The 26950-nt window shown below is 35.9% G+C and overlaps 3 protein-coding genes across 5 annotated transcripts; 2 read left to right on the forward strand and 1 right to left on the reverse strand.

Moving 5' to 3' along the window:
• Positions 1–5987: 5987 nt before the first annotated feature.
• Positions 5988–8768, forward strand: LOC141430037 (uncharacterized). 3 transcript variants are annotated; one of them, XM_074090577.1, is made up of 4 exons: positions 5989–6097; positions 6168–6304; positions 6672–6806; positions 8473–8768. In XM_074090577.1, exons 3-4 carry the CDS (start codon positions 6795–6797, stop codon positions 8665–8667), a joined length of 207 nt encoding a protein of 68 aa, XP_073946678.1. In that variant the 5' UTR covers positions 5989–6097; positions 6168–6304; positions 6672–6794; the 3' UTR covers positions 8668–8768. The 3 variants fall into 3 exon arrangements, with proteins under 3 accessions (XP_073946677.1, XP_073946678.1, XP_073946679.1); XM_074090578.1 differs by having other exon boundaries at positions 6683–6806; XM_074090576.1 differs by lacking the exon at positions 6672–6806 and having other exon boundaries at positions 5988–6097.
• Positions 8769–14079: 5311 nt separating this feature from the next.
• On the reverse strand, positions 14080–15911 carry LOC141430038 (uncharacterized). The gene is made up of 2 exons (XM_074090580.1): positions 15797–15911; positions 14080–14367 (listed from the first exon to the last, which is right to left on the reverse strand). The coding sequence occupies exons 1-2, from the start codon at positions 15809–15811 to the stop codon at positions 14170–14172; spliced, it is 213 nt and encodes a 70-aa protein (XP_073946681.1). The 5' UTR covers positions 15812–15911; the 3' UTR covers positions 14080–14169.
• A 7545-nt stretch (positions 15912–23456) lies between these two features.
• Positions 23457–25004, forward strand: LOC141430039 (uncharacterized). The gene has a single exon (XM_074090581.1). It carries the CDS (start codon positions 23574–23576, stop codon positions 24132–24134), a length of 561 nt encoding a protein of 186 aa, XP_073946682.1. The 5' UTR covers positions 23457–23573; the 3' UTR covers positions 24135–25004.
• The last annotated feature ends 1946 nt before the right edge of the window (positions 25005–26950 follow it).

Below are 26950 nucleotides of genomic sequence, written 5' to 3' on the forward strand. Positions count from 1 at the left end.
GCGAAACGCTCTTGGCCGGTTTTTATTTAAATTTTATTACACTTTTACGTTTATTCGAAGAAGCAATGTAAAGCGAAATGCTTGATATTTATAGCGTGTCAGACGACGTCAGTTGTGTTCTAGGATGGCGTACATTGATAGCAGTATTTAATTTGTATGAAAAAAGGAAAATTCAAAGACACTTTTATTTTTAAAAGTCGCTGAACTAATGTTGTTTAGTTTGACGTGGACGATCTATGTTTTAATTTTTTGCTCGTATTACAGGCCACACCCGGTATGTAAACTATGCCGACAAACTGGTATAATAAAAATGCAAAAAATATATATTGTACCTCCCATACACCTAAAGTGGGGGTGATTTTTTTCTCTCATCCAAGCTTGTGCAAATTTTCATTAAAATCGAACGTCCCCCCACCTAAAATCTAAACCGGTGGGTGGGAAATTTTGAAAAAAATGTGGATGCTAGTAAGTATATCTAACTTTCAAGGAAAACTATAACGACTAAGTTTGCTTTAGATTTACTAGTAGTTTAAAAGTAAATAGCAGCCTAAGGTATAAAATATACCTAAACTTGGAATATTCCGTACAAAATACGAAATCCTTAGAAAATATTACTTAATTTTTCGTAATGGCTACGGAACCCTACTTCGGGCGTGTCCCAAATTTTCAAATTAAAAGACACGCTTTTGGCCGGTTTTTAATTTGAAAATTTTCACCATCTGTCTGAAACGTCTGTCTGTATATGTAAAAAAGGTAATCCTCCGAAAAATCAATCAAAACACGAAAAAAAGATTCGTAGAAATTAAATCTACGTTACCCCAAATTTAACGCGAGCGAAGCTGCGGGCATAAGCTAGTATTTAATAACTTACCTGAATGTATAAAGTTGCTTGATAGTAGTAAGTTCAAAAAGGAATTGAAAGAATGGCTAGTGGGTAAATGTTTGTAGTTTCATGCGAAACACAAATAATGAATAGCATGTCATTTTAAGACCAACAAACAATATTGTACGTCCGAAATGGGCAAACTGTTGATACTACATACTTAATGTTTGACATGTGATCTTATGTAAGTACACAGTTTTTACAATAAATAATATCTAATCTAATCTAGTCCATTACTATCAAGAAAATCAAACCACATTCTTTACGTTTCCCCATAACATAGCATAAACAAATTAAAATTCCTATTAAACCAGCCACTGTTACATTAGATAAGTATCAAGGTTAAAATGAATATTGCCATGAAAATTGTTAATCAATTGAAACTTGACAAAAAATGTCTCTCAAAATTACCGAATATTATTTTAATAGATCAGATTATTAGAAACAGTTAAAAAGATTCTTGATATGAAAATCAAGCAGTAGTTATACTCATATTAATCACAGCTTTTATTCTTGTTCTAATTGGAGCCATAAATGATACGTATAATGCATAAAACACGTGTCATTATTTGTGAAGGTCCCGATAGGAAAACCGGTATAGGGCCGGTGGTCGACGCGAAGCCTACAATTCTCAGGGTCACTTGTTGGAACAAAGATAATATATACATGAACAATGTTAAGATGGTAATTTTTATGTTAAGTCAGTATGTCGCTATGTAGATCAAATGGATGTGTAATGATTTACATAAATTAACAATTTACTAATTTTCACCTTTTTAGTTAAAACAGAATGCATAACAACAAAGTGCATATTTTATCGAAACATAATAATTTGATCAGTTAATCTAATTTGCAAATAAAACAAATAGCTTAATAGCCAAGCGTAATGTATTCTTTGTGTAACTATAAGCATATAGTTTTATAATTATGCTAGCGGACCCGGCAGACGTTGTCCTGCCCGGAAAAGCAGCACTACATTAAATATAATTTAAAAAACCGCCACCTGCGCCACTTACCGGGTCCAATTATGTTTTCAAACCATCTAGGAACCTTTTGAAATAGACGCAATATTTCACCCGAATCTGTCCAGCCGTTAAGAAGGAGTTACATAGGTGACAAACACACGTACAGAAAAATTATATTATAATACTAGTAAGTTCTTAGTTTTTGTTACAAGTAATTAATATTAGCAAATACATTTCATTAGTAGGTACATTTCTTAAACTGTTCTTCTTTCGAATACCGGGTGGGCCCTGTAACAGGAGCAAAAAAATAAAACACAGGTTCTGCTACTCAAATGAAACTGCTTCAGTTCTGCAACTTTCAAAAATTAAGTTATTTTATCATTATGTTTATTGCAAACAAATTAAATGGTATTATCAATATACGGCATCCAATAGCCTAAATGACATCGCCTATCACGTAATAAAATGACGGATTTCGCAATACTTTCAAAAGTTGTAGAACTACACGTAAATTAGCTCAAGATGAAGAATGGAAGCTGTGAACATAAAACTACCGTGAGACTCACTCATATTAAATGATATTGTAACGGATAACTCGGTTTAAGACGTGAGTTATCCGTTACAATATAATTTAAAATGGAAGCTGTGCTTTAATTTTTTGTTCCTGTTACAGGGCCCACCTTGTATATCCATAGTTATAATATTTTTCTAATATTGTTTGTTTGTTTGTTTATACTCTTTATTGTACAAAAAGGAAAAACAAAAAGGTCACATAAAAAAGCAACTGAGACAACATATTGTCTAATAACTGTCTAACCGCCTTTATGACGTATGTGTACCTACATCAATTGCTTTATTAACCCAACACCTAAAAAATTAAATTTGTATTAATTATTTAAAAGGCAACATTAAAGGAGCGGCCACACCACTGCTTAAAAACCGGCTGCTTAAAAATTAAGTAATATTTTTCTAAGGATTTCGTATTTTGTACGGAATATTCCAAGTTTAAGTGTATTTTATACCTTAGGCTGCTATTTACTCTTAAACTACTAATAATTCCCAAGAAAACTTAACCGTTATAGTTTTCCTTGTAAGTTTGATGGGTAAGGCCGCGAATTTTGACCAATTTGGACGTTTCAAATTTGGAACGCTGATAAAAAAAAACTGATAACACCTAGAGGTTTAATTTTTTTTTATTATATGACACGATATAAACTCTCAAGGTCGCAAATGAGATAATTGATTTAAACCCTTTTAAAAAAATAATAATAAAAATATATTACCGTCCAAAACGTAACGAAAATTGACTATTTTTTTGACCACGAGTATTTAATACCTCATTATTTTCATGCTATTTAACTTCTCATGATCATGATTTTGTTTAAACAAAATTTTATGATATAACGATAGTCCTACCGATTGCGGAATCATGATAATCAAATAATTTTCATGTTTTATATTTATTTCTTTTCACGTGCCAAAAAACCACGTTTTCGTTACGAATACTTAGGTGACGCTTAATTAAGCTACCTTTAACGCCAATTTCGGTAGAAATTTGTTTTTGTACACTGGCAACTAATACTCTAATAGGGCAACATCGATGAGATAAATAAATCTCATCAGTTTGTTGACAAACAGCCATCAAAAGTGACGCGGAGGTTTTTTTTCGAAAAAACGTCGAAAGTGCTTGTTCGATTTTAAGGGTAAGTAGTGATTATTTTTAACTGGTTGTTTTTTCATACGATAGGGTAATCTTTTCCATGTAAGTGGCATGTGTTATTATGTTCAAAATGTCGTTATTCACCATGATAAACGATTTTTTGTATAAAATACGTTACACTTTCGTTACGATTACGTTACATTTTTACAAAATGCTACGTATTTTGTACATAACGTAACGAAAAAATGTAGTAAAGGGAAGTTCACACAGAAAAATTCTAACTTACACCAGTTTATTATTAGGTTTCCAATGATTGCACGCACAGTAAGTTAGTTAGATGGATATTTTGAAGTTAAATAAATTTTAATCTGTAGGTGCAGGGATCGGCACAAGAGAATTGTGGCGAGTTCTGTGTTCACGTCCTGCTACATGCATAGCGTATTTAAAGTGAGAGACAAACGGAGAGATTCACTTACCTACTTAGTTCATTTGTTACCTAAACTTAATAATCATAATAATTTATTTCCAAAAACATCTTTTTACATTGTCCACTTAACTAAGATACTACTTCCTAAATTGGTAAAACCTGTGATTTAGGGTTTTGGCCATTTCTTTGAGGTATTTAATAGCTTGTACAGTCGAAGTCACAAGCATGCTCACAACTAGGTAGTAGGACCTTGTGCAAGGTCCGCCCGGATTGCTACCACCATCTTCCTCGCTAATCCTGCCGTGAAGCAGCAGTGCTTGCACTGTTGTGTTTCGGCGTGGTGAGTAAGACAGCCGGTGAAATTACTGGCACGTGAGGTATCCCATCATAGGCCTCTAGGTTGGCAACGCGTCTGCAATACCCCTGGCGTTGCAGATTTTTATGGGCGGTGGTGATCTCTTACTCATTTGATCGTTTGCCATCCAGTCGAATAAAAAAAACCACATCCAAATTCGTTATGCTTATAAATGTGCACCTTATTGTCAGTGTTAGAGAGGCATGTAAAGATACACTTTTGGAAAGATGTTCGTCAACTAGAGGGTACTTCTACTTCCACATTCTCATGTTTAGCTCTATAGATCTCATATAGGACAGATTTAAGATCAGTATCGTCAGAAAGTTCTAGTAAAACTAAAAACTTCACTTTATTATATGACATGTATTTTTTTTCATACATACGTTATCTAATGGGAATTTTTACCAGTTTGATCTAGGCTTTATAAAAATTTGCGTTACGTTTTATGGTAACGCCACGTATTTTTTTTATGTTATTTCTATGTCACATTGGTTAAAATTCGCGGCCTTACCCTGATATACTTTACTACTACCATCATGATTTTTTTCAAATTTTCCACCCACCGGTTTAGATTTTAGACGCTCGATTTTAATGAAAATTTGCAATTTAAAGTTGAATATTTTGCAAAGAAATCACTGAATCGAAAAATCGTTTTAGCAACCCCCTAATGGTTTTGAAGACCTATCCAACGATACCCCACACTACAAGGTTGGATGAGAAAATAAAATCACCCCCACTTTACGTCTATGGGAGGTAGGTACTCTAAGAAAAATTTATTTTTAATTTTTATTATACCATTTTGTCGGCATAATTTACATATATATTCGTGCAAAATTACAAAAGTACAGCTTTCTAGCATTGATAGTCTCTGAGCAAAGCCGCGGACGGACAGACAGACTGACATGGCGAAACTATAAGGGTTCAGTTTTTGCCATTTTGGCTACGGAACCCTAAAAACGGCGATGGTACGGAATCGCAGTGACGCATCGTATGCGCACCGTTTTTTTTGCGTGGAATCGCAGTGACGTGCCGTGTCGTAAACGTCACGACTTTTATTCGGTAAAGACCTGACGTTTACGGCACGTCCCTGCGATTCCATATTTTAAGCAGCGGTGTGGAGAGCATGCGATAAAAACGGTGCGCATACGGTGCGTCACTGCGTGTCCGTGCCGTCAGCGTTTTTAAGCAGCAGTTTGGCCGCATCTACCCCGGGTGTTGCAGATGTTTATGGGCGGTGGTGATCTCTTACTATCAGGAGACCCACTTGCTCGTTTGCCATCCAGTCGAATAAAAAAAAATCTAAATTTTACCTAAGGGTTAATGCCCTCAAATTCCCGAAATAAATGTTGAGAAGTGTATTCATGGTCGCTAATTACTTTATTTTTAGATCGTTTGCTTAATGAAGCGAGAGAAATCTCTCTCCGAAAACAGACAAGCACTCCCAAACACAGTTAAGGCGATATGGGTCGGTGGTTTATCTTGACTAAATTAAATCAACTGTAATTATAGAAGAGAAGTATTTCAACCGCCCCCATTTATATTTTCTGTTAATAGAATTTTTAATCTACGTAAGTAATTCAAATTATTTTTTGGTGCACCATTTTTAAGTAATGGTCAAATTATACTAATAATACTTACTGAGTATTATAAAAAATATCAGCCTAGAGCGAGCCGTAGCCTACTCGCACACAAAAGGTTTCCGTGGTAACGTAGTACCGCAAAAATAAATACTTGTATGGGGATATATTTTAATTTTTAGCTTTTAACATTTTAGAACTTAAGTACATGTGCAATTCCCGATCCCGCGGTAATATCTCGATATTTATTCCGATAATAATAACACACAGAACATAAATACAGATGTTGTTGTATTTCAGGTGGGTACAGTATTCAGTCGATAAAAAGTAGCCAATTTGTTATTCCTGAGTTCCAGCTTTTTTTATTTACCACGTCGGTGGCAAACAGGCATGCGGCCCGCTTGATGTTAAATTCATCCAGATCTTTTGAGCTACGAGTAAGTGACGTGACAAAGACACACACACTAACTAGCTTTCGCATTTTTAACATAATATTAGTAAGATCTCCGAAGTATAGGTAGTGCCACCAGAGTTGAGGTCACAAACACAAGAACATGTCGTGTAATGACAGCAGGATTTTGACATTTACTCGTTCATTGCATTCATTCTCCTTTTGTGTAATCAGTTCTTTTTGTAGCTGCGTGTGTAATCATTCACTTCAACTGTCGTAGCACTACCTATACCAACTAAACCCACGCGCTCCGTACAAAAACAAAGATCGAACCCGTTCTTTACTTCTAGTAACCTTTAGGAACATAATAAAATACAGTTTTTTATTCCCGGTCTGGCCTGGCTCTGATCCAGTTCGTCCGTAGGTCGTTGCTTCTACAATTTGCATTCTTGCGTAGTTAGACAAGGAGGGTATATAAGGGCACTCGGACCTTCGAAGGGTATCATTCATCCCTGAATAACCGAACTACTTGCAACATGTCCAAGCTGGTAAGCATTTAATTTAACTCTATTATTGGGTAAAATTTGGTGAAACTCAATGAATTTCTTAGATAGATGATTCTTACAATTAAATGACAATCATTGATAGAGTTTATATATACTCAGCGGCACAAAATTTGGCCCACTCTACATACAAAATTACCTATTTCTGCTTACATTTGAGGCCCAGATTTTTTGCCGCTCAGTATATTTTAGATACCACATCCATCACTAATAACTACCTGCATAAAATAATAAGTCCTACCTATAGATATTGCACAAATAAATAATTATTTTTTGTAATATTTTCCCATTTTATAAAATTATAACAAAATAATAATCCGCAGAGGGTTCTTTATAACATGTCTCTTTTTAAATACCAAAGACCATAATTGCCAAAAATAGTGCGCCGCTAGAAACTTGGCCGATAGACTTCGCTTTAAAACAAAAATAATATTAAAATCCACTAATTCACCAACAAAACAAAGCAATTAAAAAATATATAAAAGATTCAAAGCATACTCGTACGTACCGTCGCCAGCATTCTCAAGTGCATATTATGAACTTTATTATAATGTAATTAAATTTTATTGTTAAAAATAAATAAATACTTCATCAAAGATTCTGCTTATCAATGTACTTACTAGTATGAGTAGGTACCTACCTATATAAAATTTAATGATATAATTCAGTATAAGTAATAGCTATAGCGTACTCTTTATTAGAACTTCGCCGCCTACGTTGCAAACAACTAAACTCCGTGCGCAATTTTAGGCCCCTTAAGTAAAGTTAGGGATTTTTAAACTTCTAAATATAAACTGCCCTGTACTAACTGGGTGACTTTCTTCTTATTTTATGCTTCTATTTTTGTATTTATAAATAGGTGAATACCATTCGCACTTTGCCAACACACATTAGATTCTTGTATAATATTTATTTTAGTAGGTAAGCAGAAGTGTGATAATAATTCGTTTAAATGCAACCCGTGCGATTTATTGTTATATCAAAGAGTTTACTGTAGCTAAGTAAATTAGCTAGTATGTTAATATCATTATCATTATCACTATCGTTTCTCGTCATTCTCAGTCCAAATTGTATCTATATCCATTACCTACCTGTACAGTCGACTCCAAAAATTTGTACGCACGTGTGTAACACTTCAAAAACATCTACATACATAATTTTTAGACGTTTAAACAGATATCTGATTTCGTACATGACTGTACAATAAATTCTACTAATGGGGTGATTTAATTATGTCTAAAAATAGCCCATAACTTTTCAAGCACAAACGTAAATTGATAAGCACATAAATTACAGACAGGAATATCTTTGAAATAAATAGTATCATTTTATAAGCCAAGTCTTAAATATGCCGTTTGGGATATTCCGAGACGAGTGAAAATATCAGGACTTTTTGCATACAAAGTTACCATACGAAACAGTACGATACGATACGGTGGCTTGAAACCTAGATTTAATTGGCACACTACCTATTTTATGTCATAGTTAATTCAAAAAACATGTATATTTTACTTTGTAATTTTATTTTAGCTTATATTTAGTTTTAGTTTTCTAATTGTATTTTACGTATTATATTATTAGTCAAAAATAATTATGTATGTTTGATAATTTATACCGCTTTAGATTATAACATGTTTTTTTTATTTTCCAGCTGATCTTCTTCGCCATGCTGGCTTTGGCTTTTGCGGTCCCTGCGCCCGCGCCAGTGCCACCCCCGCTAATCTACAACGCTCCCTTGGCCTACCCCTCCCCTTACGTGCAGGCTAACCCGGTTATCTACAACCCTGCAGCACCCTACCCTGGCCTGTATCCGGCCGCACCCATCGCCTACGCCAAGTATTTCTAAACAATCGACGGTATGCGACGATTTCTTGACTACATTTACTAAATCGGCAATGATTTGACATGTTGGAATAATACTATTGCAATAAATTACCGTTCCGCCTATCTGATATTTTATTATACCATTCCACAGATTATATCGATTTTTTAACTGATACCCGTCGATTTCAGTAAGACGTACCTACACATTGTTAAGAACCAGTATTGTGAGCTACTTTAAGTTTGTTTTTATATCAAATCATTTCGTTTGCGAGGTATTCGTTATCGCAAGCCCGCGGAAACTATTAAATTTTCGAACATAAAAACTACCATTTGGCCTTCTCAAGGCCTCAAACTATCGTCATACAAATTGGTTGAGTACTTTTAGCGTGAAAGCGTAACAATCAATTAATATGTGATGTGAACAATGTGTGTATAATGTTAGTTAGGATGTTTCGGAATATGACAATCATAACCAAACACTTTACTTGTAAAGCTACAGTCAAATCAGAATTAAAGAAATATCTGAAAGATCCATTAAAAAATATAAGAAAGAAAGAAAATATATAAGAAAGAATATCGGTAAATGTAAATTATCAATATCGGACACATAATTTAGTCAGATGAAAATTTTTGGGCAATTAACGTGCTTGCTTGCATCACCTTTTAACCTAAAAAGTTCCCTTATGGATGACCAAATAAGAAGTACCAATATATAGGTCAGCCACATAAAGTTAAAGCCACTATATTTATATCGCGTTTCCATGTTTTTAAATATACCTAACTAACAACAATTTCTCTCGAAAAAGTAGCTCGTGTGCGTCTTGAGAGCCATATTACTAATTATTGATATGAGATAAAAATTATACAAGCCTGAATAGCACCTAATTCTACTTAGAATTTAAATAAAGTAAAAAAAAAACTCAAATGCCAGGGGCACTTCAAATGTCACCCTACATAAAACGTGTATTAAGCGTACAGGTAGGTAATTAGCTACGTGGGATAATAAAGAGATTAATAAAATACATCTACTAGTGCTTGATCTAAAACAATTTATTTTCAATTAAAATGTAAACGCGTGACTAGTTACCTACCTTCCGCATAGTGATATCTAGTAAGGATACATCTGGTATATTGTATGTCCATCGCCCACTCGCATTTGTCGTGCACAAGCTTTTGTCGCTAGTCTGAATACCGAAACAAAGGCGCGGGCGCACTCCTTAATTGTAACAATATCATCCCACTAACATTTGATTGCGTATGACTGTGTTTTTATACTTACTAGATACGTATCTAGTGATGTTTCAATCACTCGATCTCATAATCTGCAAACAATACACAGCAAGGAAGGAAATAGAATAGCTATTAGGTATACTTCTTTCACTGAAAAAAGTTCAAATTTTGTCTTGGATTATCAGTGGATTACACAGAATTTTGTTCTTTTCTGTCGATATAACAAAAGATGACATTAGTTTCTTTACGTATGTGTGTGTATTAATGCGTAGAAATGATTCAAACGCCTTTATCATAAGTGTTACTGTATCTCTTAATGTGTCCATGTGTAAAAACAATTAGGTACCTACCTACTACCACTACTACACACGCAGGTTTAGTTCATGCTTTGTATGTTTTAGTTACACAAAATGCGTACAAAGGCGTCTGGAAACATCATACTTATCACTCGAATAATATACCATTCAAAATTGGTAAAAATCTTTGTGTACGAGTAGCGACGGAGCATTATATAAATTTCGAACTAGTTGAGAATTTTGAATCGTGAAAAGAATGGTGAAAATTGTGTTAAATTTAAAGTAGTATATTTCAAATTTAACACAATTGTCACGATTTTTGAGTGGTAGGAATAATTATTATTATCGATAAAAATCAATCACCTGGGCAGCTTTTAGCTAATCCAAAGAAAACACAGCTATGTTTTCTCACTTCAAGTCGTTTACCTAACAGGATGTCCTCAAGAAAACAACTACCGCCTAACCATAAAAACCGTAATTTTGACTGACTAGTACCTACGTGGCATTATTATGCTATGATTGTTTTATTTTAAACTGCCCATTAATTTAGCTCTATTGCGCAGTCCTTACGCAGTACTTATGTACTCATAACGCACCACTACTTGGCATTGAGGCTTTGTTTGTAAACAGAGGAAAAAAACACAATCATAAATTGCAAAAAAAAAATTTATTAGAAAATCATTAGGCAACGTCGGGGTCCATGGTCAGAAAAGTGTATCACGTGTTATCTTAACGCAGGTAGTATCCAGAGTAAGCATAAGGGTAGGCAGGAGCAGCGGCATAAGGCGCGGAGTAGGCGACCGGAGAGTAGGCAGAGTATCCCAAAGCTGGGTAGGCGGCAGGGGCGGAGTAGACCACCTGCGGGTCAGGTTTGGGGCTGGCGAAAGCCACGGCCGCGAGGGCGAGGAAGGCGAACTGTAATATAGTAACAAAGTATATAATAACAAATATAAGTCGTAACTGTTCCTTAAATAAATAAAATTAGTTCAAAAATTTTGAGCTTTGAACCTGAACAGTGAACACAATAACATCACTTAAATTAACAAGTACCCTACATAAAAGTGCATTTTTACTGTCATAAGTCCCAATAGTTACTTCTAATAAGGAAAGTTATACCCGAATTTCGATCGCACTCGGTACGTGAACGTATCAGAACAGGGATAAAACTGTGTCATGAATACTACGTAAGTGAATTATGGGGTAGGGAAAACGTTTAATTGTAAATACCAAAAATTCGATAACTTTCGATATTTATGTCCTTCCCAAACGTTTAAAAAAAATTTTTTTTTGACATTAATCGTACTAAACAAAACAAGCAATTTGACTACGTATACAAATAAATTTCAGTACCTAATGGTTAAAGTTCTCAGTTCTTCTTTTTATTTTCGAGTCGGCCTACATACCTGGGACGTGGTTATACGTTAAAGAGAGCACGATGTATTTCCAACTTACTCTAATTTCTAATATATAACTGCGTCCCTTAGGTTGGTCGACATTAATCCTACATGTAGAGCTGGGTTTTGAGTTATTAAAAAATCGGCCAAGAGCGTGTCGGACATGCCCAAGATAGAGTTCCGTAGCCATTACGAAAAAATCAAGTAATATTTTTGTAAGGATTTCGTATTGTGTACGGAATGTTCCAAATTTAGGTATATTTTATACCTTAGGCTGATATTTACTTTTAAACTACTAATAATTCTCAAGCAATCTTAGCCTATACATTACCATCCTGAATTTCTTTTAATTTTTCCACCCAACAGTTTAGATTTTAAAGGTGGGGTCGCTCGATTTTAATGAAAATTTGCGCTTTAAAGTTAAATATTTCGCAAACAGATAACTGAATCAAAAAATCCTTTTTAGCAGTCCTTTTTACAGCAAAATCGATCTATTTTTATTTTTAGTGTTGTATTTTCGTTACGCCGAAATCCTTATATACAAATATTTATTATACGATATAGATGTAAACAAAAACAGAGCGAGGTTTAACAGACTATACCTAGTGCCATCCACGAAGACGCGTGATTCCGTCAAAATTAGACATTAATGACAGTGTAATATGAACCACGGCACGCGTCATCCTGAATGACACTACCTATAATTGGATCGTACTTATATGTACCGACCGATATACAATAAGAAAAAGTTCAATGATGTCATACAGTAGGTACCTAAGAAAGTGTTGAGATTTGAGTGCATTGAAGCATTCTGTGACTACGTATTAGTCTAATTAAGTTTGCATTAAATTGTGAATGACCTTTTTTATAAAGCGACGCTTAGGTGCTGGACGCAATATTGAAGTGACGCAATCACTGTGCCGTGATAAATGACGTGCTAAAAGCCCATACCGTCCTGATTATACGAGTATACCGGCCCGTTAGGCCAAGCTCCCTCGCTAAATGTCAGTGTTGGTCAATGAGCTGGAATGGTCAAATAACCGAACCTCCCCCCTAAACGTCACTTTTTCACTTGGCTATTTTTACACGGGAGTGACGTGTTGTGAATATAATATTGTATATAATAATATGTATATAATAATTTTCTGGCCTTCACGGGAATTTTATAGTGTGGTTAATTTCTAATTGTTTGAAGAGGAACTTTAAAAAATAAAAATATCTGAGTTAAAAAAAGGGTAAATGGCGCTTAGAACGTCTTTATAGAGGTAACAAACTGAAAATTGTAGTAAGGGCTATATGATTTTATATTGGTGGTATTGATTCTTTCGTGTTTTAATAAGACTAATTCAATTAAAAGATATCGCTTACACTTATATCAAAAATTCTAATTATGTATATTGATGATAGCCTCAGAAACTATGCAAACAGTGAAAATATTTAACGTGTCAATTTTCAGGATGCTTTAATGAAAAAAATATAAATATAAATAATTATTAGAATTAAATTATGAACTTACGATTCTGAAGAACATTGTTGATGTCGAGCTTGTACTGGTAACAAGTGATAATTGTCAAACACCAACACCAGCTTATATAGGACAAGATCTACCACGCCCCAACACAGGTACTTGTCGTATCTAGATAAAAAGTGTCCTTGATCTTCAAACTAATCAAGTATTCAATGGACAAACTTACTGATCTATCTGTCCGAACAATCAACATCCGTGATTCTGCTCCCATCCTTTAGTTTAACGATCTTGTAAATTATATCGAGTAGGTTCTGAGATTAATGGTTGAAAATTATGATAGCCTATGATTTATGATAATCAAATTTATGAAAAAAAAATAGTAAAAATGTCCGAGTTGAATATGTGACGAAGTAGGTACTTAAATATAAATTATTCGGAGACGCGTAGTAATTAAATTTTGATGGCAGGTTTCTTTTTAAGGTGTTATATATTTAGTATCGATTTACTGATAAAAAAAAATAACTTGGTTGTTTTTGGACAAAACGAATAGTTATTTAATAAATTCCGCGAGGCATTAAAAGGGTATCGTCTAAAATGTAGCGATAAACGTACAGACAAACAAGGTACGTTACGTTTTAGGTATAACAGGCTGACACAAATCTAAGTCTATGCGGACGAAGTCGCGATCACTGCTAGTACTTATAAATAAATGCTACAATTACTGTAAACGGACACATTTTTTTCCTTGCTCCATTATTTCTGCAGTATCTCAAACTAAATTGGTCCGTGTTTTTATTGTTTTAATAGCAAAAATAAACGCAAACCGTAGTAATTGGAGCAGATTTTTAATGTTCATGGCCAATTCGCTTAAACATGCTGCATTTAGACTCATTTATTTATAAGCCTAAATCGATTTATCCCCTCGGTTCGGCGAAACTAACTTTTAGAAAACTTTATGAAGTAAGGTCCTCCTGCTTTAAAACACTTAGGGCGAAATCAGCAATACATTTCTAAGAGATAGGGATTTAACAAATAAATAATCAACATTTGTTGTTACAGAAATAATATTTATTAATATTAGCATATCTACTCGTAAGTAGTGGAACAGTACATAACAATGTTGGAAGGGTTTTAAGTTAATAATAGCCATAGCCATTACTGTATGGGTATCCAGAGTAAGAACCGTAGCCGCCATAGCCACTGTAGGACAGGGGATTGGAGTAACCAGAGTAGCCATAGTAGCCGGGGTAGCTATTGGAGTAGCTACTGTACCCATAGCCAGGGTAGTATTGCGGCTTAGCCATGGCAAAAGCCAGGATGGTGAACAGGATTATCTGAAAAAAAAATACATAACAGATTTCCATAAAATGAAAACTAGAGGTTTTTTAAAACTTAGGTTGTACAACAGAAGCAACTGAATGTCTATGGGGACGCCTATGTCCAACGGTGGACGTGCTACGGCTAATATGATGATGATTATCCTACGAGCGATTTAGCGGTTTTTTATGTCAATAAATGTTGTGAGTTTGAGTTTGATTTACTATTAACGGGAGTTAGAAATTTCATATTACTCGTACCTATCTTCTTCACTTAGCAAAGTCTATCTAAAGAGGTTTTATTTTCGCTGAACGTATTTTTTCAATCAAAGCTTTAGGATAACATATTAAAAAATAATTTCGTTTAACAGACGTAGCTACTGCTAATAAAAACAAAAAGAATCTTTTCACTTCTCATGCTCTTAAAATGTTAGTTTAGCCTTTGCATATCGGGACTAATATATATATTTAAAAAAAACACGATTTAGTTTCGTGAAATACAATTAATGATTACGAATATTATTTTATTTCATTATATTAAGGATTAATTCATTTTATTATACATAGTCCAATTAATTTTAAAATAGTTTTCAATTTTTAAACTGTTGGCTAAATATGCAAGCATTTAAAAGGTCACTTTATAAACATTACAAGAAAATAAAAAACCGCTCAACCATTTTTTATCTTTTTGAATTTTGAACAGATGGCCTGTCCATTAGTGGAGCGTACGTTTTTAAAAAGTAATATGAGTAATATGGTAATTTTGAATAGAACATTGTTTTTTTTCCTCGCATTCAAAGTGAAAAGTAGAGTGTTTAACGCGAGACTACTCGTAAACAACCATAATGCCACTCGAACTATAGCCACCCTCTGCTCGGTGGCTAAACATCTCGTGTCATTATTGCTTGTTTTAGTCCCTTGTTGAACAATCTACTATTCAATACAACTAAAGAAATATAGTAAGCTCCGTGGTCAGATCAGTAAAAAAACCAAATGTGGCTCATATCTGGATGAAAATACTGCAAGGAAACTTATTTTATTGATCGCATGCTGACTGTATAGCTAACGCCCTAAACAATCGTAAATAATATCGATCGCTTAATCGTAAGTAATGATATTAACACTGATTCAATTTTTTTGTGTCACCTGAATTTGATTCCATCAAACAAAAAAAACACATCCTGTTCCAAGATATAGCCTAAAGGACGATGGTTGCGTTTCCAATGTGCTTTGCAAACCTACGCTTTTTATACTGAGTACTTCAGATTTTTTTGTTTCGATAATTACCTACTGTTTGCTTCCGGCAGCGACCTCTATCTCTAAACCTTATAGTTAGTAGAGATATTTAGGAGAAAGTATATTTACAGGACTCGCAGTACCGTTAAATTAGCATAAACAGACTTACGCTAAAATCACAGAACAATAATAGAACATGTTGATCACTCACCAACTTCGCAAACATTTCTATTAACTAGGTATGGTGCTTGATTTTATTTTATTAAAGTATGGGCTTTCCGGATTACACACTTCTTTGCCTTTGAATTCAGACTGTTTATTTTTATTATTCCGTCTACATATATATAGGCAATTTTCGTCCTTGGAACTGTTGGAACAATAACAGAAATACGTGTAACGCGTCCGTCGGGATCATATGTAAATTATAATGAACTCATACAAACGCAATGAAGACAAGTCCAGCATCAACAATTAGGTTTCCTTTGTCAATTCTCAGACGAACTAGCAAATTATGCTTTGACCGAATAAAGTTATCTGTACTTGCATATTTCAACAAAGCGTCACTGTGTTTGGAATAGGAAAAGAAAAAAACAGTATCATTAATAATATAAAGCTACTTTAATCAGCCATCGCTTAGAGCGAACCTTATTCAGCGCTCCTAATGTTTTGCGCTTTAAACTCATCCGTTTGATTTCGTCACTCTCAAAAACGAGCCGTTACACATTTTAGGAGAGTCAGGATATAATACTACCGAGCTTCTATTGTTGTCAAGATCACTGAACTTGTCATGTGCTCTTGCTTTGTCACTTTGTCATCTGTCCGCCAAAATAAATCATGTACGGTAAAGATCAAGGCTAAGATTCGGCTATTTAAGCTCGACTTTATTGGGCAAGGTATGATTCGGTAGTACACTGCATTGCATCCAACAATATGTTCGCTAAGATTGTAAGTAACATAAAAATAAGCCCCTTAAAAATACGAGTATGAAAAGTAGATTGTGTGTGTCCTATTTTTTCACGTCACATTTAGTCAACCCACGCCCTCAATACCCTGCAAATGTCTAGGTTCTCTAGAGACAACAGCATTCAGGATATTATTTAGAAATCTAATCAATACGCCACGCGTTAGGTAATGTTTTTCTTAACGACCAATGAGAATTGTACCTTCATTCAGGGAATAGAATTGTTTTAATTAATGAATTTCCGGATTACCAGTTACCGTCCGAACAAGTCCTTTGATCGGATAAGTATTATTTTTGCAGTTGCCATTCATCTCGCCCTATATTTGTCTCACTGCTAAGCACAAGCTTCCTGTCAAAATGAAAGGGCATAGGATTGGGAACCAGTTGCCACTAACTGTCATCAAATGATCCTCATCATTTGATGACAGATACTGGCAATCATTTAGTAAAAAAAATGTAACTCCTTGTAAAAGTAAAAAAAATGTACATGAATTCACTACATGTTCTGCTACAAAAGACAAGCAAAATGGAGCACTTATAAATATAAATGACTGGACTGCAAAAAAAAAATTAATAAAAAGCGATATTTTTAGCTGGTTAGCCTACTAAATCGTCATCATAAACTCTACCATTTTCGAAAGAAAGAAAGAAAAAAAAATATTGCAACAAAAATCCGCCATTTTGATCTTTCAAGGTACATGAACCCAGTGTTACTCGCGTCGTCAAGAAGAACCCAATGACCTATCATTTATCATAATCGGTTCAGCCGTTGAGTAGTTACGAGAGGACATAGGAATAGACATACATACACACTTACTTACATACATACGAGGCAAACACATAACCCTCCTTCTTCGCAGTCGGGTAATAAAATACCCAATAAATTTATTGCTTTTTGACACTTATACTTATATATTTTTTTTACAGTTCGCCCTTTTCGCTCTTCTGGCGGTGGCCTTCGCCGCACCACACCCAAAACCTCAAGTGGTGTACTCCTCAGGACTTGACTACGTGTATCCCGGTGCCGCCGTGCCATCTTACGTCTCCCCGTATTCTTACGAGTATGCCGCTGCGCCTGTCGCACCCATCGCCTATACCGGTGTAGGAGGAGTCGTGTACACTCGCTAAGTCACGAACAACCTATTGCTATCCTAGGGCGATGTTTTGGCGTTTTTAATTTCCTTTCCTATGAGATCAAGTGAGCGAAGTAGTAAACTATTCAATAAGTCAACGGCAATAAGTTTTATGAAAAGATGATGCAAGTCATCTAGGTACTCGTATTGTCCATCATAGAATTTGTAAAACACACATTTCAGCTTTCGGAAACTTCAGTAACCGTGTATTCTTAGTGTTACTAAATTGACAAATTCAGTGATACAGACATGAGATTTCTCATTTTTTTAACACAACACCCGGACGGTTGTTGAAGCGCGCGACAGCCTTAGCTAGAAACGCCTGAACGATCACCTGAATGCCGACAAACGCTGGCTTTAAATGATGACGACTTTCTAAATCTTTTATAAACGTGAATTTTTCAATGTCTATCTCGGAATCCATATCGCAATTTTCTATCTTTCCATTTAAATATATTTTAAAATAATAATTTTGTTTTCTTTGTTGCTTGACTTAACCCTTAATAAGGTTTCATTTACTGGAGCATACTACCACATAATCAAAAGCAGCTATCGAATACATACCTACCATAAAATATATTTTTAAACCTAATCGTATTTTCAACAATTATTGTAATGGATATTGTGACGTATTATAAAGACATCCATCCATCCATCCAGCCTATATACGGGTTAAATTTCCAAAGCAATGTATGCGGGCAGTAAACCACCTCTACCTTTTTAAGGGTTACCTACTGGCTTCTATGAGTTTTCTCCATATACACATTTTGGCACCATAAAACAATAAAAGAGTTACAAAAAACACCATGTTTTATCTTTCCCTGGTAGGGTAGGTGCGTATCAAGAATATAGTATGTATTCGTATTGCTTACTTAAGTATTGTTTTAAATAAATACTAACTGGTTATTAGATGTGTGGTACCCTAATGGTTTTAACTAAGTATAGTCTCTCAAGCAGACGATGGGTTCAAATCTGGGCCACACCTCTGATTTTTTCGAAACCTACGAAGCAATTCGATGCTGTGTGTTAAGTTCCCAATCCAAACTGGGCCGGCGTGGAACCCTGGCCCAAACATTCTGAGAGGAGTCCTGTGGCCAGCAGTGGGGCGTGTATAGATCGTGATGTGATTATTAATTAAAAGTGGCGTTGTTTAATGTTTGACCTAGTTTATTTAGAAGCAACTCAAGTTGTTTCTGAATAAATATCATAGTAAGAGCTAGTCATACAAACAATGTTACTTTCACAGCGATCCTAACCGGCATAGGTACATTTCGTGAATGTAGGTAAACACAAGTTGCACTCAATATTCTACTGATAAACTAAGTTTTCGGTTAGATTGGCGCAGCTTTTTATCGTAGCTTCGCTCGTGTCTTGGCAATCTGTGTTAAGTATATTGTTTATGTGTACAACATAGCTCTTTATCTAGTTTAAAATTAATTAGGAGGTCTGTATAAAAATAAATTCCCTTAGGCATGATTCCGAGGATGCTGTCAGAAACTACAAGCATTAAGTATTTAATTCTTTAAAAATGGCAATAAGGTGCATGTACGACTAATAATATTCCTGTTCTCAAACATGTCATGAAATATTGACGTTGTGTTACAAATAATAGGTCGAGAAGTATCGCGCTGCAGGCGCTGCGGCTCAGCTGCGTGCGCGCGGTCACTCTAACGGCCTTCAAATAGATTTCATACAACTTTGCGGGCCGCTGGCCGGCAATGCGACCGTCTTTTGTTTAAACGCGCGCTCTGCGACAGGCACGCGGCCTACGCACAGCACCACCACAGCACGCACAGCAACACCGCCAGCAGTCAGCGCGACACGCGCGTACACAACAGGGCGACCAGACTAGCGTCCCGCCAGCTTCATTTCTTGATTTTTATTTATTTTATTTCATGGAATGTTTGAGAAAAGCACTATACACGCCTCGGCCGGAACCTGGGATTGCCGGCCTCGCATCCCTATCATCATCATCGTCTATATCTGCTTGGCCGGCAACCCCCTACTTCCCGGTCTCTACAGTAATGTACTATAATTTAAAAATATGTATGTAGGTACCTAACTACCTATTATAAGTTGATCTAAATTAGCTAAAAATTGGAGGTATATTCTTCAATCCTAATACGCCATTCAGTAGGTACAGGACACGTTTTTACACAGTTTACAGTACTGTAAGTTTTCATAAAGCTAAATTTGGCACGTCAACGCTAATTTAAGTACTGTCGGGTGACGTTGCTTAAGAATTAGCCCTTTTCACTTTTAGAGCTAGCACTTGTTACGTTCGTGGTTGAGCAATCGAGTACGATTGTGAAATAATGCTATAACTGCCGACGCGGCGCCAAGACAGTCAGATCTTGGTGGTGATCCGAGGTGTAGTGCCTCTTAGCTCACCACGCTAGTGCATTCCAGCAGAATGTGCTCGGCCGTATCTTCTGCCTTCATGGTCTGCACAGGGGGCTGTTTGTACTTATCACCTAGATTACATAAGTGTTTGTTGAGCAAGGCATGTTGTTAGAAACCTGACTAGTAGTCGGAGTTGGGATCTCCCATATCCGTAAAGTTTGCAGGACAATCGCCCTAGAGCTTTTCGGGTCACTGTCCCAGCAATTGCCATCTTTAATTTTATGACATTAACAATAGATTAACTGCAGTTTCATCTATTCTATTGGGCATTTGCATATTGAAAAATGGGACATATTCCTTACGTACCTACTCGTATATTTATACGATGCCCAAATAGATGAAATGCCCAATAGATGAAACTCTGCAGTCACTCTATTGTTACGGCAAAATCCACAAGACATTGTCAAAATTTGCCTCCTATGTAGCCATAACTAACTATTATCTTACGTGTTAGTAGATTTTACTACCATAAGCAACCCTAGCAAATCACGCTATGGTCAACAAGTAGGTAAACAGTCTATCCATTACTAAATATTTTATTTACTTAATACAAAACCCTGTCAGTCAATCACCTTTCTTGTCATTGATACAATAGAATAGAATTTAAATAAGAATAAGAAGTTTATTTGTTTTCTCCATCACCAAGTACAATGAAATAAAGTCAAATACTACAATACAATTTAGGTGTATTGACAGTCTTGGGTGGGGGAGACTGGTGCCCGAACTAGGAATGCCCTGTGAGTCAGGTCACCAGGTCTCCAACCCTCAGATGTCCGCAACTACCGAATTAAACATGAGCAAACAAAATGCAGAAGAACAAGTTTGAACTAAAAAATATTTTGAAAATAATATTAGATACCTGTAAGTAATCCATACATAGATGCCTGTGTTAGGCCGCATACTTAGTGTAAATAAGGTGTTTATTATTTCTTATCAATAATTACAGTTGAGGAGGGTCAAGAAGACATTGTTAGGTCATTCAAGCCAGCAAACAAAGATTGTTGATCCTTGTCCCAGGCTCCCAGGCCAGCTACATTCTTTAAATAAGCGCTTAATGGTATTGATCGTCCGATTTGCCTTCAATAAACCGGCAGGCGTTATATTTTGTTAAAATAAACAGCGATATAAGTAGTTTAAAGCAATACAAAAATATAAGATATTAAGAAAAAGAAGAGGCGTTGTGACAAAAATAGTAGATTTTTCAACAAGGGACTAAAACAAGCCATGATGACACGAGATATACGGCTATAGTTCGAGTGTCATTATGATTGTTTAGACTTTTCACTTTGAAACTGTTTTCACTGTTCTGTTCAAAATAAAAATATTAATTTTTAAAAACGTATGCTCAATACGACTAAGTAATGGTTTGTTCAAAACTCAAATAGCAGAAAAATTGTTCCTTGTTTTTTTTTCTTTACATTTTTTGTAAAGCGTCGCTTTTAATCTTGCATATTTAGCCAACAGATTCAAAACTAAAAACTATTTTAAAACTGGGCTATGCATAATAAAATGAATTAATCTTTAATATAATTAAATTCATATTCGTAATCATTAATTGTGTTTCACGAAATTATATCGTGTTTTTAAGTATTTTTGCTCAGTTGTCATTTTGAGGTTATCTCCACGCCCTAAAAATTATCTATACACAATCACTGAAAATGGCGATAATCCTCCATTCACAAACACCGTGCTTGGCTGTTTAGGGGTTTCCAAAGCAAATTAAAAAAAAACCTGAATCCCTAGAGATTAATGAGGAGCTTTAGTCCCGATATGCAGAGACTAAAGTAACATTTAAGAGCATCAAGAGCATCTTAAGTGAAAACAATATTGTTGGTGCTAGGTTGATGCTCAATATACGCATAATAAAATGACATGTAATAATGATATTACCAATAAAGGAGTATGAGTATAAGTATGAGCAATGATCGATTTATGAAATAAGCATGGAATATATTTTTTAATTTTGATTTAAGTAGGTATATGAAAAAATATTGAAATTTGCTAAGGTAATTCATGTACAAAAAATAATAAAAAAGATCTGTGGTAGGTATTTCTTTTAGGCAATTCCAATATTTGTACGGACTAGATAACTCTCCCTTATTATTCAAAAAATATTCAAAAAAGTTTGAGATATTAATCTCAAAGATACTGTTACGAGTATCTCAAAGTTGTTGTCAATTTCGTTGGTAGTGAACGCAGTTCCCACGGGATAGTGATAAATGAATTCTACACGGACGGAGTCGCCGGAAACAGCTAGTAGCAAATAAGTGTCATGCTTTAATTAATACGGTAAGGGTGTCACTGATGACATATCGAGCACATAAACTAGGCAGCTCGGGGTCGGTTAAGATCAGAGTTGTTTATCCAGTCGCTCGAATCTAACAGGGATACTTAATAATTTTTGCCCTTGTAGACTCCAAATGCCGGGCTAAGCACCAGCAGATGTTCCTGCACTCCGACTTCTGGCCGGGAGGTATGATGTTCCGTCACTTTAGAATAGAAATCCTTGCGGATTAAAATCCCTAAATAACTTTTATATGTTAGTCGTATTGTGATTGGTATTTTTACTGTATGTGATTTTTTCATGTTTTGAATTTACAGCGCATTGGTATCAACTGTAATGCTGGAAATAAGTAATGTTTTTTGGGATTTCAGGGTATTCAAACTCTTTTTAACCGATAAGTTAGTCACTAAACAAAGCCATCGTCATCACAATTAAATAACTACTTCTAATGTGAAGTGTTTGTATTAAGTTTCAAGAACACAATTTAATGGTCCCAATGAAAACCAGCGCCGTGAACCATTTCGTCATAATCAGTTTCGGTTTTTTTCTTAAATTTTAGTTGTAACACATGATATCACGAATAAATGTTTACTTTCTTTCTATATTGACGAAATTTACATTCACTTCCTGAACTCACTACCTAGTTAGTGATCTGAGTTACCAATCTTATCATAGATAGATATCATTAGGTATAAGTAGATGATGTATACTTCTTCTTCTTACTTCTTACCTACATAATTTATACAAATTACATTTTTGAACATCATGGCAAACAAAAACTTCCCTACAAACTTAATTTAGTAAAACACTAAGAAAGTTATATTTGTTTAACAGTGAAAGTTTTGAACCTATAAAAAGGGTGAAATTCTCATTCTATTTCACAAAAAGAAAGCATATAAAAATGCTTCCACCACAAACAACACTCATTATAATCATAACATCTGTCCCCCGACTAGAGACAACATCATAGTAGGCTTACGGCGGACGTGTGCTGTTGCATGCCGCGTTGAGCCGCCAACTGCGCATGACCAGGAAAACGCTTATAAGCCACGCGCCCGCCCTGCTTCAAACAGTTCCCAACACACCTCCGTAAAACGATCTGTGCTCTTGCGGAACTATCCTGACATCGGAAAACTTTCGAACACCAACAACATTCGTCGCATCTCTCTAAAATTGTTTTAACGTTGCAAAGTGAATAGCCGAACTTATGAAAAATATACTAGAATTTAATTTGGTGAAGAGTGAGAAATTTGTCGGCGAACTGCCGGTGAAGAACTCGCGGCGGGAATCAGTGACTCCAAAAATTGTGGTGTGCCCGCCGATGGAGGAGATGACGGAACCTATTGCGGCGCCCCGCGGCGGGCGGCTGCTGCGGGCGCTGAGCCGGCGGCTGACGCGGCGCGCGGCCGACTCCGACTCGCTTGCGTCCTCCAGCAGCAGCGACAGCGTCGCCTGCGATCCCAGCCGCACTACAGACGAGCAGTCCTCATGCTCAACCAGCGAGTCGGGAAGCGACGGTTGCGACCACCATCGCCGCCACCGCTCAACAGTCTCGCTCCGCCGTGTCTTCCAAAGCCTAAACTTGACATCACGATCACAATCATGCTCACCAACCGAACGACAGCGCCCACCTAAGAAACAGACTCAACCGAAGCGGATCCTCCGACCTCCCGTCACCTACACCTATGTGCGTGGTCTGTCTGGTCTGCCAACGCAGAGAGTACCACGGCGTGCTGTTTACTGCCCTTCATCGGGTCTCCATCGATAAACTATTAGATGTAAAGCTAGATGACTGTGAACCTTATGATGGAGTGAACACCGTTGGAGATCAAGACTGGTTAAGATTTAGGTAGTCTAAAAACCGCTAGAGGGACTAGTTCTCACCATATCAGTAGATAAATACTGAAACCTGAGCGGGTTCGCCGACTTTATTGTCTTCATCAAGGACCAAGATTGAGGCGGAGTTGGGAGCCTCGTGCTGCAGGGTCCCGCGCGCTATAAGTACTTGTGCTGTGACACCTTTCACGTTAGATAAGAAACAATAAGACTGTGCCATACTGATTTGAATTCTGTGGGCCTGTTTAATTAAATTATATAGTTGAAAACTATATATGTTACATTTGATCTGGTATTCATCACAAAAACAGATATGCACTTTAGAACACCAATGTGAGTTTAACTTTAGGATAGAGACTTCTCACTAAACTTGTTTGAATCACTGCATTTGTAACAACTTATTAAACACGTATACGTTTAAGATAACATGTCAAATTAACATGATGTATTTAAAACATTTGTAAATTTCCTATTATTCAAGCATAGTGCCTTTCACGATTTGAATTACTAAGACAACCTGTAGACTATAAATATACCACTTTATTATAATGTACCTTACCAGGATCACCACGTATTACTGGGCTGAAGTGATTTAAATATTCAGAAGGTCGGCAACTCAACAAATTTTAAAACTAGTCACTATTGCTGTGAAACGGTTCTAGTATTTGTATAAAGTAGACTCTGTATATGTGTCTATTCAGTAAATTCAGCAGTTGTTATTGATGTAGGTATATTGACTACATAGATAGTTTAATTACCTATAACATCACTTAAATATAAGTCATTTTTATTGTAATTTTAAGTTAGGTTTTCGTATTTAATGAAAAATAAAAGAAAAATAACAATATCATTGCATTATCAATTCCACTCAACCTCTCATCATTATCACCCTTATTATACCATCACGTTGAAAGGTTGCAACGACAACTACGAGTATGGGAAAGAAGAGAAAAAGAAGAGAGAAAGCACTACCTGTTGGCACTTTTTTCATTTAAATTACAAAGTCCTACCTATTCCATTTATGCCCACTGCTATCAAGTTAACGAAGAATCTAAATAATGATCCACCAAACTTTAGGTACTTTTTTAGTGCAAGTTATTTCATGGATCAAGATTATTTGGCAACAGAAAAATCCTGATGGTTCTGACGCCCTATTATGGCATTTGATAATCCGTGGTCAAAATGTGTTCTTTAAATAGGGCCTTAGCTGTACTTGCATAGCACTTCGTCTAAGTGCAGTTGCATTTACGCATAAGTCATATGATAGTCAGATGATATAAAGTAAAAAACTTTTTTTTTTTATTTGAAACTGACCGTGATTGATATATTTCTGCGGCCGATCGTAAAATCCGCCAGATCACGACATTTCTAGGCATATCGTGAAAAGGCGCCATATCGTTAAACGGTAAGTTTTGAACGATATGGCGGATATCCCTTAGCCAATTCATGAAATGGCGCCATTTCACGATATGCCTTGGAATTTCGTGATCTGGCGGATTAAACGATCGGCCGCCGACAAATATACCGTTTTTCTGTAATCTACTTACGAGTACTCGTACAAAGTAAAGACAAAATCTTATTTTACATTACAGACTTTGCAGATATTTAAACGGAGAATCAATATTTTAAGATTCAGATATGCAGTGAATAAAAACTGTTTAAGACATATTGAACTAAATCTTAACACAAACCTCTCAGAAGATTTAACTAATGCAGTCAGCAAGCTGTCCGTACCTCAGTTTGCCCACACGGCACTCATTATTAGCACGAGGCTCGGGCAGGTGCAGCGCCAGTATACGCCTACGAGGTCGTCAAACGTGACACAAAACGTTTTCAGTTTCTACTATTAACATTTTAACGCGTATTTATCTGTAGAAACAAGAGGCTTACAAGCAAGTTGTGAAAACCAGTTTATGGCTAGGTAAGTAGTTTTAATTTAAAACAACCAGCTGGGTCATTATTCGTATACGAACTACCTATATGATTTTCGTCGGCACATTTTTGCTGACATGGTTGATGATATTGTTACAAAAACGAAACTTGAATTTTTAGAATGTCATGTCTGGTAAAATATCGTAGGTATACTAACTCTGAATTTTAGGGTTCCGGAGCCAAAACGGCAAAAACGGAACCCTTATAGTTTCGCCATGTCTGTCTGTCCGTCCGACCGCGGCTTTGCTCAGGGACTATCAATGCTAGAAAGCTGTAATTTTGCACGGATATATTTTTTTTTATACGATTGGATGGCAAACGAGCAAGTGGGTCTCCTGATGGTAAGAGATCACCACCGCCCATAAACATCTGCAACACCAGGGGTATTGCAGACGCGTTGCCAACCTAGAGGCCTATAAGATGGGATACCTCACGTGCCAGTAATTTCACCGACTATCTTACTCTCCACGCCGAAACACAACAATGCAAGCACTGCTGAGCAAGATGGATATATATGTAAACTATGCCGACAAATTGGTACAATAAAAAAAAATTTTTTTAGGGTACCTCCCATAGACGTAAAGTGGGGTGATTTTTTTTCTCATCTAACCCTATAGTGTGGGGTATCGTTGGATAGGTCTTTAAAAAACCATTAGGGGTTTGTCAGACGATTTTTCGATTTTTTCTTAATGGCTACGGAACGCTATTTTGGGCGTGTCCGACACGCTATTGACCGGTTTTTTAACATTGCAATTCCCAGATTACAATAGATCTGACTACTTAATTTTAGTTTTATCTTTAACAGAACTAAACAAG

The sequence above is a fragment of the Choristoneura fumiferana genome, chromosome 8, assembly GCF_025370935.1.
Source record: "Choristoneura fumiferana chromosome 8, NRCan_CFum_1, whole genome shotgun sequence".
In the NCBI taxonomy this organism is placed as follows: domain Eukaryota; kingdom Metazoa; phylum Arthropoda; class Insecta; order Lepidoptera; family Tortricidae; genus Choristoneura; species Choristoneura fumiferana.

What these genes read in the sequence shown, in the direction of transcription:
- LOC141430037 (XM_074090576.1), top strand. Translation starts at nt 6,076, where the DNA reads ATGTGCAATTCCCGATCCCGCG. An exon ending in GTGCAATTCCCGATCCCGCG is followed by an intron (nt 6,098 to 6,167) that starts GTAATATCTCGA and finishes GTTGTATTTCAG; the next exon opens with GTGGGTACAGTATTCAGTCG. An exon ending in CCAGATCTTTTGAGCTACGA is followed by an intron (nt 6,305 to 8,472) that starts GTAAGTGACGTG and finishes TTTATTTTCCAG; the next exon opens with CTGATCTTCTTCGCCATGCT.
- LOC141430039 (XM_074090581.1), top strand. Translation starts at nt 23,574, where the DNA reads ATGAAAAATATACTAGAATTTAATTTGGTGAAGAGTGAGAAATTTGTC.